The 17,247-nt window shown below is 38.0% G+C and overlaps 1 protein-coding gene across 2 annotated transcripts in view; it reads left to right on the forward strand.

Annotated features, from left to right (window-relative positions):
- The window catches only part of CHORDC1 (cysteine and histidine rich domain containing 1), a 28,887-nt gene extending 23,831 nt beyond the window's left edge, over window positions 1-5,056 (forward strand). The window contains exons 9-12 of one of the 2 annotated variants that reach the window (XM_075592541.1): window positions 2,129-2,248; window positions 3,170-3,232; window positions 3,821-3,994; window positions 4,237-5,056. In XM_075592541.1, coding sequence (XP_075448656.1) covers window positions 2,129-2,248; window positions 3,170-3,232; window positions 3,821-3,976 — 339 coding nt within the window. In that variant the 3' untranslated portion in view covers window positions 3,977-3,994; window positions 4,237-5,056. Of the gene's footprint in view, window positions 1-2,128; window positions 2,249-3,169; window positions 3,233-3,820 lie in introns of both variants that reach the window. The other variant, XM_075592540.1, reaches the window with a different exon arrangement.
- The last annotated feature ends 12,191 nt before the right edge of the window (window positions 5,057-17,247 follow it).

A 17,247-nucleotide genomic window follows, 5' to 3' on the forward strand; every position in this document is an offset into this window, starting at 1 on the left:
CCTATTCACTTATGCAGTATTCTTCTGTTCTATTGTGCTGGGTTTGTGTTTTTATTTTATTTTAAGCTTTTATTAATGTTTTGTCCCAATTTTGCCCAATGTTTAAGTATCTTATGTATTCCATGTGCTGACCCATTAAACTTTGTAATGAACTTTGGTGCTTCATGTCGTTGGTTGGACCTAGAAAAATCTGACTTAAAGGTGTTGGAAGGATTCTGAACCTTAGATTTGGCCAGCAAGGAATCCCTATCTAGGACTGCCACCTTATTTAATGCCTCTTGAACCAGACGCACATCATAACCTTTGCCCGAGAAGAAGATTTTTTTTTTGAAGAATATTTTTCAATAAATACATAAATAGTAAAATTTCTCCTAATACGGTGAAATTGACCTAGTGGAATATCATTCAACCATCTCGTGATGGTTGCTTGTCGCATGAATGTAACTATTTACCTCCACCGGTTGAAAGAGTGTGTCTGTAATAATATTGGAATCCCCATCAACTGATAAGATGAGGTCCAAAAAGATTACAGACATGGCACTAATAGTATATGTACATTTTAAACCCATATCATCATTGTCAAGAGCTAAACAAATCTTTAAGTGCCTTTTCCTCTCCATCCCAAATAAAAATCTTGTCATCTATATAGCTGCCAAAGTAAACCATGCCTGCCCCTAGCCTCACATCGTTCCAGATGTGAAGATCTTTCCAAAAAGAGATTAGCATAGCTGGGGGCAAACTTGTTCCCCATGGCTGAACCATATGTTTGTAAATAGAAGACATTTTCAAATGAAAAATAATTGGCTAAGAATAAAATCTATACTTAATAAAATTAATTGTCTCTGAATATTAGATAAATCTATATCTGCATCACGAAAATACTTGACTGCTGCAATGTGTTGGCGTACATTAATGTTGATTTTATGTTCTTTCCCATTTGTATTCCAGTATGTAAGCGGTTAATTGCATTGATAAAAGTATACATTCTATTCACACCATACAGGTGTGTTTATTTTGGGACATTTAAATGGTCCTATATCCCCTCTAGCTATTTGAGGTCACCGGATAGCGTGACGAAACTAGTTGGATCCACGTCAAAGACGGTACATTGGTGTTAACTGAGACTTGGATCAGTTTTATGCTCAGCTGTCAATAGCTTTCCTATGGGAGGTTTTATACAACTCACAAAGCTACATTGTAGGAATTCATTACTGCAGGAACGACTTGCTACATTCACTTACCTTCATTAGCAGGGGATTGTATAGAACCTGAGGCGACAGAGTAACGGGCACACAATTGTTGATATGACGGACACCAGGCTAATTATCCAAATGCCTTCATTATTCGCTACCCTGTGGAACTTACAGTACGAACCCTTGATGTTTTCTCCCTGCATAAGCTAGTCAGCGATCTGCGTGGCGAAGACGCTGGCATTTTCACCATCAATACAGCATATTATCCTCCACATTTCCACTTCCACTGTCTTCAAACACAGTTTTGCAGAACTTTTCGGGATTGACGTAATTCTTCACATATTGTATATATCTGGACTTTTGATCCCACTACTATCCCTTGTCTCTTTCTCCCCTTCCCCTATACTTATTGAATGCATTTTAACATTTGAGTGTCTTGCTAGCTATTATTACTGCATGATTAAATTGTTCATCTGTCCCTTGCCATAGTTTGCATATATATCCAGTAGGTATAGTATGTCATGGTGCTTGTCACATAGAAATAACACAACACAAATTTGATCCCTAAAAGAAATCAAGAAACAGCACTCCGATATGATAAGCAAAAAAATTGAATTGGGAACATGAACACAAACCAATGTTTCGGTCCAACAGGAGGAGGACCTTCTTCATGAAGGTGTGGCAATGGCTAACATTTATACCCAGAAACCCTGGTGCAAACAATCAAACTGGTGATGTGGTGACTCGTGATCGTTTGAAATTGACATTTGTTTGGTTTGTGGGTATAAATGGATGCTTTACAGTCCGAACGTTCATTGCATCCATTGGGCCTCTTAACGTGTGTGAAGGTTGGATATATATATATGTATATATTATATATATATATATATATATATATATATATATATATATAAAAATTGTTTATTCATTTTCAGGGTAAAAAAGTTGTTCCTTGTAGACATGACTGGCATCAAACTGGTGGTGGAGTGACTATATCAATCTATGCAAAAAATTCCCTTCCAGAGCTCAGCTATGTAGAAGCTAATGGCACACTGGTAAGTTTGCTCTTTGGTATTTTCTAACATTTCTTGTTTTATTCTACAAAAAAAATGCAGGGTATGCATCTTGAATTTAGGGTTGAGAATGATGTGAAATACGTGATGTGAAATATAAGTTCATATGCTAGAGCAGCCACTATATGAATCACAGATAAACACGTTCGAAATCTCTTGAGCATTTATCTCCCAGTGTCATTACTGTCTTGTGTTCGGTCAAAACACTCTATGAGTACAGTTGGAATTTGACTTCCATAACTTGACATTTCTTGTTAAGGATGATAACATTGTTTTAACTGAGTTTATATATACACTCAGGTGACAGAAGATTTGTACAGTATTATGTTGGACCCCCATCTCTGGATTTAGTACAAATCATATTTACTAGGGCAGACGTGGCCAACTCAAGGGCTACCAACAGGTCAGGTTTTAAGGCTAGCCCTGCTTCAGGGAATATCCCTGCTTCAGTCGTTGACTGAGCCAACTGTGCTGAAGCAGGTGTGTCCTGGGTATACAAAGTGTTTTGATGTTCTGATACTAGGCTTCTTGTCACTTAATCTCCTGGGAGCCCTTTCATTTTTATGTTTTCAGTTGAAATATTTATATCGTGTTTCTCCCAAATCTTGACTGCTCATCCTATTTGTTTGTCATAATGAATAAGCCATTATTGCCTGTTTGTGTAGGGAGGTTATGAAAGGTCCCTTTGCGATTCAGCACACACGCTCATAAGTCATTCTATATTTAGTTTCTTATTTCGCAGTAGATAAAACTTGCGTGCATTTTGGTATAATAAAAATCAAAAATGTACTTTAAATATAAAAGTTAGTGGTTGATTCTGTTTCACTTCCTAATTGACATTATTATATTCATTGAGTAGAACATACTGAGTTAATTCATTTTTATACTGCATTTTTCTTCTAGGTAAACATCCAGATAGTATTTGATGGAGAGAAGGAATTTCAACATAACTTACAGTTGTGGGGGGTAAGTGCTGCAGTATGTTTTCCCCCTCAAGTCAGAAGCAGTTAATAGAATGATTGCATTGCACTTTCAAATGATTACAAGGGTCTATGCTAGATATAATGTACTACTGTAATCAATGATGATGTTGCAAATGTTCTTTATTACACTCGGTATTGCACTTTTAGCAATGATATGTGGTATCGACTGAACACATTTTTTATTCAAGTTGTTTATGAGCTTGGTTGGCCTCATCAGCAGTCGATCATATCTAATTATTATTAGATTGCTTCTTTTTTTTTGTATTTAATTAGACGGTTATCGTGATTAATGCAACGTAGGTTAAAAAAAATGCAAATTGGAATATCTACTTTTCAGTCAAGCTGCTTAGTTTTTCCAAGGTCTCCAATTTCAGCCTACTCAGACATCTTGGTATTCATAGAATAGAACAGGGGCAGCAGGTTACCCAAAGTTACTAAAGATGCAGCCTTGTGTTTATTATATGGAGAGGTACTGTATGTGATGGGAACGCATGCATGGGGTTATTCATGACTGGAGGTTTGTTTTATGTGAAGATTACTAAACCTTACAATTTTTTTTAATTTTTTTTAGGTAATTGATGTTCAAAAAAGTTATGTAAATATGACGGCAACAAAGGTTGAAATTTTCATGAAAAAATCTGAACCAATGTCCTGGGCAAGGCTAGAATTACCTCAAACAGTCATAACGCAGACAAAACAAAATACAATTTCAGATGATCAAGAATAACTCTCTAGAAGTGAAATGGTGGGATTTAAAAAGTATTTTCCTTTGTAATAAAAGTTACATTTTGTTGAAGTAGATCTATGTATTCCAAACATGGCATTCAAATGCATAGCTTACTCTTAAGTTTTAAAGACATTTATTTGTGAAAGTGTCACTCGTGAATTCAGTCATACAACATGGTTTAACATCAATTTTGCCAATTATTGTTTTAAACCTAAACACTTTACTTTGAGTCTCTAATTGTTCTTTGATTTGTTAAATAGAACAGATACATTGTTAGGAGAGACCAAGAATAGGCTAAAGCTATCAAACATCACTTTTCCTTACACTTCAATGACTTTTAAGATGAACGTTACTAAAGATTGTGGAACCAGAATTACAACGCTAGAAAATGAACAGTCAGCCACAGCCGATACCAAACAAAGAAAAAGCAACATCGTTACAACCAACTATTGAAGTTAAAGAGCAGCTGTATTGGAACTGGCAAAACTGCAGGTTAAATTGACTGAAAAAGAAAATAATCTTCAGATGGCATGAAAGGAAATGCAGACCCGCCAGGAATAGGGTGCTACTGGTGCAAAGCCATATAGATAAGAAATTGATGACCTCAAAACACAGTTGGAAAAATGAATGGATTAAGAAACTGCAGCGTGGTAGCTTTAGCCTTCTTATAAAAAGTTAGTGTTCCATCTTCATTTCTCATTGGTATTAGGCCAAACACAAAAGTCCTATGAATCTGCTATCAGAAGATACAGTAGGCATGACTTCTTCTTAACCCAGTGCCTTGTTTTTAAAATTGGTAGTGTTTAAATTTAATTTCCAGAAATAATGCGATATATTATTACTAAATGTAGCGGACCAACTCACCTGAATCATTTTGTCTTTGGTGCAGTTATAAGCAACATTACTGCATCTTTGTTTCCAGTGTGTGACTGTTTTTGTTTTTTGTCTTTCTCTACTTTAAACGGTGATTAAGCAGATCAGTTTACTTATTCAAACTACTGTATTGCCAACAATGCTTTCATTTTTAGTAATTGTGTAGAAACGGTATTGAAAGTAAATAAAATCCTAACGTGTTTCGTATGTTTTAATCCTCCGAGTGTTCCATAGTCTTAGAGGTCAGGTTGACCCTGAAGTTGAGGCTTTGTTTTCAAGGGATTAAACGTCCCCTGTTTCTAATGTGTCTTAAAAATGGTAGGGAACGTACTGTAGATGTGTGTGCATACCATTTAATCCATTCAGTGCTACAGGCTGACCCTACGGAACTTCCTGATCACAGGACTGCTCTTCAGAACAATCGGGTGATCCCTTCCGGGTTTCCAGCCACCGGACCTTCAGTGTAGTACGCAATCAAGGAGCGCCGATCACATACAACCCATTACATTTTTTTTTTATAGGGGAAGCTGTCGTGCAGCATATAATAGAAGGGACAACAAGCAACAGAAGCCCAATGCTATAACCAATATGAGAAAAATACACAGTAAAATATTTATATATTGTCTTGATCAAGAAAATATATAAGTATTTTACTGTGTATTTTTGTCATATTGGATGTAGCATGGGGCTTCTCTGTTGCTTGTTGTATACATTTGTCACCCTCAATAGCTCTCCTTTGTGACACTTATATACATATATACAGTGTTCGACAAACCTATACATTTGCTCGCCCCGGGCGAGTGGATTTAACCCCCGGGCGAGTAAATATTGGCCCAAGCAGCACACGTTTGGTACTAGGTGGCGAGTAGATTTTTTTGTGTGGCTAGTAGATTTTATGGTGATTTGTCAACCACTGCATATATATATTTTGTGGGGGCTCAGTGGTTCCTAAAATGAGCTTGCTGGGGTTCTGTGTGTTATTTGTTAACTTATTTTCAGCTGCTGTAGGTTAGTGGCTCCTCCTTCCCGGGGTTTTAAGCTCACCCCTCCCCACGTCCCAAGTCAGCAGGTCTTTTTTATTTTACTGGATATAGATCCAATTTTGGTCTTTCTCCCTCTTAATAGAGGTAAATGAGAATTTTAATCCTAATAGAGGTATATTAGTATTTTATCTGGTAGTGTTAGCTGAGAACTGAGTGTGACCTGTGAACTGGGTCTGCCTTGTCGTGGCTTACAATGCTTTGGCCAAAGGGTTAAACGAAATTACCCTTCAAGTATTGTACGGTGTATTTTTGTCATATTGGATGTAGCATTGGGCTTCTCTGGTTCTTGTATACATTTGCCACGCTCAATAGCTCTCCTTTTTGACACTTATATACGTACCAGCTTTTGTACCCGGGGAGCTGCCGGCACATCTCCCCGCGCTGCTGCCGCATCTCTTCTCGCTGCCGGCACATCTCCCCGCGCTGCTGCCGCATCTCCCCCCCCCCCCCCCCCCTCTGCTGGTACATCTCCCCCCGCTAGCTGGCACATCTCCCCTGCGCATCTCACATCACACACACACAGCCCCGATCTTACCAAGGACACGCCCCCTCCCTTCGTGGCCACGCCCCGAGGGCTCGGGTTCCTAAAATGAGCTTGCTGGGGTTCTGTGTGTTTTTTGTTTACTATATTATAAGGAAACCTGCTGTGGCACTTTTTATGACATGCTATATGTCAGGGCATCTGCTCCAAGTGCTTTCCATTTCTGTGCACCAAAATCATTTTTACCGCTTAAGGCCTGCACATTGAGAAAATAAGGTTAGTACATACAGGTGAACACCAATGCAAATAAATTTGAGATTTCCCATATGTCAATCTTATGTTAAACATGCCATTATTAGCGCTTGGTACATATGCCCCATTTTATTAACCTACCTAAGCTATTAAATGCAATTTATAACTTGGCACGTTATAGTGCCATTCACCGTGGATATGTTAACCATATTGCTTGCCTATAGAGTGGTTAAACAATATGTTTGTCCCTCTACACAGACTTACCAGCATTTCTTTTAAGGCAGGGGAGGCAAACATTTTAGTTTGAAGGATCTACTGTAACACAAAAGTCCAATATTGGTAATATACTTGGGAAAGGAGGGGTTGGGGAAGGGAAAGATAGGTACTCCTGCATCAGCTTGAAAAAAAATAATTAATAAAAAGATACGGTGCAATAGGGATGAGAAGCATACGAATCAACAAAAGAAAAAAAGAATCCCCCAAAAATGCACTCATAAACTAATGTAAATGTGGTATTGTATAATTATAATATCCTAATAAAAGGTAATTTTTAGTTATTGTCACAAACCACATTTACATTAGATTGAGTGCAATATCGGTGACCCAGGAATTACTGCTGTAACTTGATATATAGTAATTCTGATATGCTGCTATATTTTCCCATCAGTATAGCTTTAGTGTGCTAATTAAGTAGTGGATCTTTTCCACTTTTACCATTTACCAAAGTTAAGGCAGGGATAAATAGGCTATATACCATCTATGGGTCACAGTTATCTTCTAGAACTAGAGGACATATGCAACCCTTCAGTCTCTGTGTTTTCTTTTTTTTTTTTTAAGAGAGTAATCCTTCAGACTTGCTGTAAATCGCCGAAGGGGTGAACCCCTCTAGAAGTGAAGGCCGTAAATACTGTAGTGCAGTTGTGGGTTTAATGTACCAAATTGGTGGCATTTGATACAGGAAAGATGACCTTAAATCATGGTGATGCACTGATGAGTGTCTCTTTAAAAATGTGCATCTCTATTGATGCTTTCACTGTTGTTGGATTCATGCTTATGAAGAAATTATGCTGTTTTACCGTTATCTTTTATCACACAGATCTGTAATGTTTCAGACTGAAATGATAATTCAGCGTTCTGAAGAATATGTACTGGTTGTGTTCAAAACAGTTCAATGTAATAAATTTGCATGCGTCATTTTGCATTGGTTTCTAATATTTATCATACTTGATCATTATAAACTTAGTATTTAATAGCGTCCTTAAACACCACTACACTTGTCAGCATCGGGTGACGTCCATTTACTGCTCAAGGCGGCTGCTTTAGTCTTTTAATTCCAATCTGTAGAGTGTACTCCGGCAAACTAGTGGCATAAAAGCCAGATCTTGATAACATTTTAACAACGGTATATAGGAAATATACGGATTGAAATTAAGTTTCATGACATCCCTGTTTATATGTGTAAAAAGCTATTAAACAAATGGCTAAAAGAGTGCTTTGATAAAAGGCTTCATAATTAAAAATATATATTAAAAAAATTCGCGCTGAGCTATACCTTTCAACGTAATTCTTTTGTGCTTTATGGAATATAATTTGAAAATATTTCCTTTCATTCTTCAATTGTATTCGCCTTTTTTGTTTGTTGGATTACAAACACTTGTTCATACTGGTAATTTTTTTAATGATCAACCGCATATCCATATGCAAAAGCAACCAGTATAACAGGATAATCCAAATGACTTCCACAAGGCAATGAGTTTCCATCAGATGTAATAATTAATGTTTCATCTCTTACCACATTGAGCTCCTTTTCCCCCTCCCAGCCTCTTTAAAATGTCAGGAGGAGTTTCCTGGCTATAGTGTTGATTGTGGCACGAATCGCCGATTAATGAGTAACCCCCCAATATGTGTCAAGAAGATGGCTAAGTATTCAGTTTTTCAACAAATTCATCAATATAGGCCTACCTGACATTATTAACCGACTGTTAAATTATTAAAGTGTTGCATGTATTTATGTTGAATGGGCAAGAAGCTGCTGAAATATGGTGTACTAACAACTCCTAGCTCCTAACCATGTCAACTTAAAAATGTAATTGTTTTGTTGTCGCAGCAGATGACAAACCAATCTAGTTCCTATTTTATGAATTTAGATGAAGCAAAGCAAGAGCAGTGAAAAAGCAATTCTTTACAAAGCCTCAATTGTTTCCTTCTATATTGACAATATGCCAATTTTATAATGTATTTTAGTTTACTGAAATATTTACTTATTTGGAGTACATGTTCAAGGAGATTTTAATATTTCATGAATAGCATAATTTGATATTAACCCATTTACTGCTGGTACTTAATGTGCTGTCTTTTCCTCCTGGTAGGATGGATTTCGGGCAATTTACTCTGCTATGGCCCAGTATGAAGAGTAGATCTCCGAACCAGTTTAGAGACGAGAATAGTCACTTAAATGACTTGCATTAACAGATCCCATGTTGCACAGTATCTGATTTGCAGTTGTGGGAACATGCAAAGTCACTGAACTCGGATAATAGTAGGTTACTGCAATATTTAGTACTGTGAAATGCATGTGGCATTCAAAACAATAATAACGTCTGTTATCGACGGATGTGTGCTTTAACATGTTTTTTTCATTTTATGCATTATTGATTGTGCTATCTGAATTGTAAAAATATATATCTAAAATTATTAATGAAAAGAAAAGATGTGTGTGGTGCTCTCAAGACAATACTTAAAGCCCAAAAAGGTAATGAAATGGAAAACAACCCTTTAGTAATTACATATGAAGTGTCTCTAGGATGCAGCCCGGTATGACAATCCCACAAACCAGGTAGTAAGGAAAATGTCAATGACACCAGCAGGTGACCGGTAGATGAAACATCCTAAAACTGACACGATAATAATGGCAATATGGAACGAACTCACTTGGGAATCTTCATCCACTATTAGCAGCAAGTCCAGTGTATTCCAATGTCCAGGGTTGAATGTGCATCCTTGTAGGGTACTCAAGATGTGGAACAGTGAAGGAAAAACGAAGCACCAAGTCCAGCCGTAGAACAGCAATGACACCAACAGGGATACGTACCAAAAAATAAGCTGTTTAATAGGATCAGAACAAAATAACAAACACACCCACGCGTTTCGGACCTCTATAGTCCTTTATCAAGGTGAATACAACAGTGAACTATAGAGTGCAATTTATACTCACCACACACGCATGTAAACCAATAACGGAGCACTTCCGTGTACGTCACGTGGGTCGGGTGGGTGACCCCTAACCTGTGACGCGCGGTCGCGTAGTCACGCTGCATGTTCAGTAACCTGGGGCCGCGTCATGCGCAGAGGGGGTGGGAGAAACACTGCACGCGCGTATACACGCACCCGTAGCTTGTGCCTCCCACTCATAAGAAAATAGCGCATGACGTCACTCCGTCGACCGACATGTGACCAAGAGAGGTCAAAATGCTAAGCGTAGCTAGGCAACCAGGCCCAATGCGTCCCGAGGTGTGTAATACAAAACAAACACATCTTTATTAACATAGACAATAAAAAATAAAAACACTCATAATGAGGAAAAACATATAACTAATAAAACCAGTTAAAAAATGAATTAAAAACAATTAGAAGTAACCTAAGATATCAGATTATCAAGATCCTCATGGTTGGTTGTATTATATTGTAAGGGTATAGTGGAAGCACATTGATATAACGAGTTAGTATAATCATACATAAAGTAATAACTCCACTACCCAGAGAGATAATGAATAAAGAGACCTTTATCTAATTATAATGTAACCAATTATTATGTCTATATAGTGGACATTCTTTGTATGCATGCCTAAGTCTAACAATATTACCTAATATATATTTAGCATATTTAGTCACACGTAAAGAATAGTGTAGCGCAAAGCTAAGTATCAAACAGAAGAGTCCCAATATCCCAATCTGAATTTAAACCATATGGGATACGTGTTTGCAAGGTAAATATCCAATAAAGTTCTCTTCTGTTTAAAATACCCAGTCTGTTGCCACCTCGGATCGGATTTGGTATGTGTTCAATGCCTTGAACACACAGATTATTTGAATCACCCATATTACAATGACTAAAATGTTGGGATACAGGATGACTCAAATCTTTTTTTATTATCAATCTTAAGTGTTCAAGTATGCGGACTTTTAAGTATCTTATAGTCCTACCAATATACTGTTTCCCGCAACCGCAACTTAACAAGTATACCACAAAACTGGTATCACAATTAATGAATGAATTCACATAATATTTTTTACCAGTTTTAAAAGAAAGAAAATCTTTTTTGATGTCCATGTATTTGCAAATTTTGCACTTTGAGCATGCATAATTGCCCTTGGGTAATTTCTTAATCACTGGTTTGTCTGAAGTGAACAAACTACCAGATACATAGTTAGCGATGGTTTTAGCTCTGCTGAATACTATCTTAGGTCCCTCATCGTATACAGTTTTTAATAAAGGATCTGCTGCTAACACTCCCCAATGTTTTTGGATGGATTCTCTAATATTTTTAGATTGGTTGTTATGTTGAGTAACAAAATATGGAGAATGTATGGATTTTTTTGTCTTTGTTATTTTGTACTTTATTAAGCAAAGCAGATCTATCCAAACTTCTCACTTCCCTGAATGACTTATCAAGATCATCTCTCAGATAACCTCTAGATTCAAAACGCTCCATCAACTCCTTGGATTGTTTTACAAAGTCTTCATCGTTTGTACAAATTCTTCTTAATCTGATGAGTTGGCTTTTTGGTATTCCTTTAAGCAAGGATTTGGGGTGGCAGCTGTCAGCTCGCAAAAATGTGTTGCGTGAATTTTCTTTGCGATACACCGTAGTGACAATTTTTTTGTGCATACTAACAGCAATAAATAAATCTAAAAAGTGGATATGGTGAACATTGTGATTAGAAGTGAACTTTAAATTAAATTCATTATTGTTTAAATATTCTGTGAACAAAAGAAGAGAATGTGTGTCCCCGTGCCAAATAAAGATAAGGTCGTCAATATAACGCCTGTAAAAAGTGATAAGGTGTCTGTAGGGATTCCTATCACCAAACACGTGGACCTAATGAAAAGAATGCTAATTTAGTTAAACTTTTATGCAAAAAAATAAACCATCTTATTGTGACTAGATGTACTGTAGATCACACTAGCTGTAGTTATAGTATATATTTATTTGAACACTTGTGATGTTAGGTGCATTATCTGGCTCTAAGCAATGTTTTTTGTTTTTCATACTTATATTATCAAAGCAGGACTTGAATTTTCTTTAATAAATGGTGCACATCTATAGATCTGAATGCTTTTACATTATTCTAATGCATTCTTTTTATATTGGCTGATTATGTTTTCATGAAATATAGTTTCCATTTCAGAAACTTCAGTGCACTTCCATTACTTGCTTCAGAATGGTTTAGTTAGAATTGTGTGGTGAAGCCTTTAGGTAGTGAGTGAGGGAGAGAAAAAAAATGGATTAACTTTATGCTTCATTAAAATAATGGATTCTGCTTTAAATGGATTACTATCACAGATTTGGGTTAGAAGTTTGCAGAATGCTGAAGTTGCCAAACAACATGTTTCTCACTCTGTGGGCCTTTCTGTTTATGAAATGCTATTAATTCCACGCATAATAAATCTGAATAGACCTTGTTTATATGTATATTTGCTTTTAAATGAGTCTGGCTTGTGGTTTCTTAGAAAGTTTGACTGAAATACCTGCTGTTTTTTGTTTGCATAGTGTAAAGGATATACGCTTCAAACAGGAGAGAACTGCTTGGCCCACCTAATCTGGCTATTTGCTTTAAAACCTCCGACCCTATTTCATCCCTGGGTTTCTTTTATTGTTAGGATCGCTTAGTGTATCCCCCAAGCATTTTTTCATTCCTTTACAGTTTTTTTAGTGGGGTATATGCAGCCACATGTATCTATACTTTTACCATGTCACCACTTTTTTAATCTGATCATTTTTTGAGTCGACCAGGGATGTCAACTTCAGAAGGAAAATCTGTGCTGCCCCACAAGGGGGACATTAAAGACTGAGAGACCCTTAAATTCAGTTTCCAGGCTCGTGTCCCAAATCGATAAGGTGAAAGCTGTTACAGGGTTATCGTAAATAAGTTTGTGCCAGTTTTTCTTGGGGAGCCAGAGGAGAGAATTTAAAGCTATAGGTAAGGACTCCATGGTCCTAGATCTACCCATTTTAATGTATTTGAGAAGTGCCAGGCTGAGAGTAGACTTAATTAGACTGCAAAAAAGTATTTTGAGAAACTGGAGGTTAACCTCCTAGCAGTGAAAATGTGAACTTTTCTTTCACTTGTTTTTTTTTTATGCTGCCAAACAAAACGCAAGACCTTTGAAACTCCTTCAAAAACCCTATTTAAGACCCTGATTGGTCGTTTGTTCAATTCTTCCCACTCATGAGATACAGTATTTGTTCCATTCCTTTTTTAGAGACACAAACACCCGGCAATCAGCCAGCTATAATGAACTGTGAGATGTTCACCCAGATATTAAATATTTTTATATTTCCATGTAATGTTGAAATTTAACTTGAGCTTTGATAATGCTATCAAAACCAAGAGCCAAAGCCTTCAATGTATTAATCATTTTAAAGTTAGATACTTGTTTAAAATGATCAAACTCACTATAGAGATTAGGCAAATAAATCAATGGTTTAGCCATTTTTAATAATATAATGCCTGCATACACGATTTAAGCGGAATTAGCAGAATGGGTGATAACATTAGAAGAGTTATCTGTTGTCTGATCTGGTATAAAACTAACCTAATCTGCATGAATCAAGTTGGAAAGGACTGAATTATTACAGAAATTTCCACATCAGAGTGTCAAAATAAAGGGTCTTGACATGACTTAGGCCCCGGACATGTTACCTGCTTGCTGGCGGAAGCGCGCTGAGGCGCGCTCCCGCTCAGCACTGAGCCCCTACAGCCGCAATTAGAGCGGCTTTAGTAGGGGCTCACCTGCGCTTCCGCGCGCTTGCGGAAGCGCAGGTCTTGGGGGAATTTAAAATTCCCCCGCTTGCCGGCGAGACAGGCCGGTCACGTGAGCGGTTCGCCCAATGAGGGCGAACCAGCTCCGTGATGTCACTGGCCCGCCCCCGGCCAGTGACGCGCCCGCCCCCTGACGGTCTGTCCCCCTTCTACCCCGATCCATGTCTCGTGTGTGTGTGTGTGTGTATGTATATGTGTGTGTGTGTGTGTGTGTGTGTGCCTTTGTGTGTGTGTGTGTGCCTTTGTGTGTGTGTGTGTGTGTGTGTGTGCCTGTGTGTGTGTGTGTGCCTTTGTGTGTGTGTGCCTTTGTGTGTGTGTGTGCCTTTGTGTGTGTGTGCCTTTGTGTGTGTGTGTGTGTGTGTGCCTTTGTGTATGCGTGTGTGTGTGTGTGTGTGTGTGTGTGTGTGTGTGTGTGTGTGTGCCTTTGTGTATGCATGTGTGTGTGTGTGTGTGTGTGTATGTGTGTGCGTGTGTGTGTGTGTATGTGTATGCGTGTGTGCGCGTGTGTGTGTTTGTGTATGTATATGTGTGTGCATGTGTGTGTGCATTGTGTGTGTGTGTGTGTGTGTGTGTGTATGTGTATGCGTGTGTGCGCGTGTGTGTGTGCGTGAATATATTTATCAAAGTTGCACAATGTTAATAAATAATTTATTCTCACAACATGTCTTTTTTTTTTAATTTTTAAAATATTATATAATACACACACACACACACACACACACACACACGTTCCCCAGTGACACACACACTGACAGCTACCAACACACACAGTGATACCCGCCTCCCAAGCGCTTGCTGTCTCCTCTGTAAGGACAGCAAAAAGCTCCAGGTAGAGCGAGCGGCAGCAAGCGAGAGCGAGCAAGCGCCAAACATGGCCAAGGCCTTAAGGAGAACAGATCTGTGCCTGTAGCATTTAATACTTAATTACCATTTCTGTCAGTAAAAATACAGGATTGGGGTTATGATTCCAGGGAAATCATTATAAGACTATGTCTGGGGCTTTAGAAGATTTCAGTTACACCTATGGGAAATACATCTAACCATTAAGTATGTATATATGTACATTCTCAATCAGGACAGGCACTCGAAGATCCAAACGTGAAATGTATTTCTCGACGTTTCGGCTCCCAACGGAGCCTTTATCAAGATCACCAACAGTGATACAGCAGTGAACATATTTATAACCTGAAGTGACCCCTAGAAAACCTGCAAAATATATATATATATATATATTTTTTTTCAATGCCTTTGCTTCGTCATCCCAGTTGGAAGGTAAGTTGCAGATTTGCAAATGGTTGACTTGTAGTCTAGAGAGACCCAAGTTTTGTTCATTATTATAATTCGTCTTAAAGCTGCAGTTCAGTCAATATCCTGCATGTGTGGTTTTTTTAATAAATCAGTTCTTATTAAGTAGTAAGAAAAAATACTTTTAGCATTTTCTGTTTTTAAAAAAACAACTTTGAAAGACCAATTTTCTTGTATTCTATTTTAACAACCATTTGCTAAGGCACTGCCCCTTCATGTCCTGTCACAAGCCCTGGCACACCCCTTTGTCAGCCCTGCCCTCCCTCTAGCACTTGTCAGTGCAGGAGTGCTCATGAATATTCATGTGCTTCCACTGTCTGACAGAAGCAGAAGAAAAACATATCCCTTCACTAATGATGTCACCAAATTTCGTCGATCAATACATGGAGAACGAATTGACCGGCAGCTATACAGTTCCTTAGGTAAGTAGAGATTGCCCACATGAAACTATTGAAGTAAAAACATAAAAAAAAAAAAAAGACTGAACTGCAGCTTTAAAGTTATAGTGAGAGGAGTACACATTTTCAATTTCTTTAAAATTGAAACATGGAAAAATAACTGTTCCTAATTGAGTGAAACGTTGAGTATGATTGGGCCTTTCTGTTGTTTTTTTTTGTGTTTCAAATATTTTTATTGGGTTTTACAGCATGTAAAAAATCAGTTATCGCATACATTTACATAACATCGACTCTCCCATGTCTACATCTGCCGTTCCAATGGCTAGTTGGTATATAGATATAAATCTAGTGATCATCTAAGTCGACTCTTACATTTTATTATACAACTGCTGAACATCAAACTTATTTGGGGCGATTAGACAAAAAGAAAATAGAAAATATATTACAAAAAAGAAACCACGGGGAGGGGGGGGGGGGAATTATCAGGAGAAGGTGGGTAGTGATCTCTCTGCCCCTTTGTCTCCGGCCCAGTTCTGGTCTAGTTTCTTTTGGATTATTTTATTGTTCGATCCATGGTTCCCATTTTCTATAAAAGTTATCTGTTGATTGTTTCATAAAGGCTGTTAGTTTCTCCATAGTCATCACCTTAATTCGCTTCTCTACTGCATGTCTGGATGGAGGGGCTATTTTCTTCCATGAGGCTGCTATTGAACCCCTGACTGCAGTCAGTATGAACGAGATCAGCCGTCTCAGAGAGTGACTCATATTGTCCACTGGCTTTGCTAATAAGTATATTAGTGGATCTACTGGAATTGTCGTTTCTGTTGTGTCTTTAATAATTTCTTCAATCATAAACCAACATTTTTGTATTGCAGGGCATGTCCACCATATGTGGGCCATATCCCCTTTTTGTCCACAACCCCTCCAGCACAGATCTGGGACTTCTGAATAGATCTATCTAAGCCTGTCTGGGGTTAGATACCAATGGAATAAGATTTTATATATGTTTTCTATTGTTGTGGTGCAGATTGAAGTCTTGTTCGCATATTCCCAAAAATCTTCCCAGTCATCTCTATCAACAGTGATATTTAAATCCTCCGCCCATTTGAGCATATAATTATGATCTGGGGTGTTTATTGATGCTTCTATTCCTGGATATATTTTCGTAATCAGCCCTTTCTGATATATTCCTCTCCGACAGTGATTCGAAATTGGAGATTTCAGGTAAGACTAAGCTACGGGATGTTTTATATAGGAAATGTCTTAATTGAAGGTATTTAAATACAGGCATACCCCGCATTAACGTACGCAATGGGACCGGAGCATGTATGTAAAGCGAAAAGGTACTTAAAGTGAAGCACTACCTTTTGCCACTTATCGATGCATGTACTGTACTGCAATCGTTATATATGTGCATAACTGATGTAAATAACGCATTTGTAACAGGCTCTATAGTCTCCCTGCTTGCGCACAGCTTCGGTACAGGTAGGGAGCCGGTATTGCTGTTCAGGACGTGATGACATGCGCATGCGTGAGCTGCCGTTTGCCTATTGGGCGATATGTACTTACTCGCGAGTGTACTTAAAGCGGGGTATGCCTGTAAATGGAGATCAGGAGCTTCATATTTGTTGCGGAGTTCTTTGAAGCTGAGAAGCTTCCCCATATTCAAAAGGTCTGCTACTATCTTGATGTTTTTAGTTTTAAATTGGTCGAATTGTTTGGTTCGCACCCAGGGGGGAAATTTGGATTATTGAAAAGATGAGTGAGTTGGGACGGGACAATGTGAGCTTGTATTTTTCTCTGGTTCTGTTCCAAATGGTCCATTTGCATCCCATCAGGCCCAATTTGAATCTTTTAGTATCTGAATCCTGTCCC

This window comes from Ascaphus truei, chromosome 3 (assembly GCF_040206685.1).
Source record: "Ascaphus truei isolate aAscTru1 chromosome 3, aAscTru1.hap1, whole genome shotgun sequence".
Lineage (NCBI taxonomy): Eukaryota > Metazoa > Chordata > Amphibia > Anura > Ascaphidae > Ascaphus > Ascaphus truei.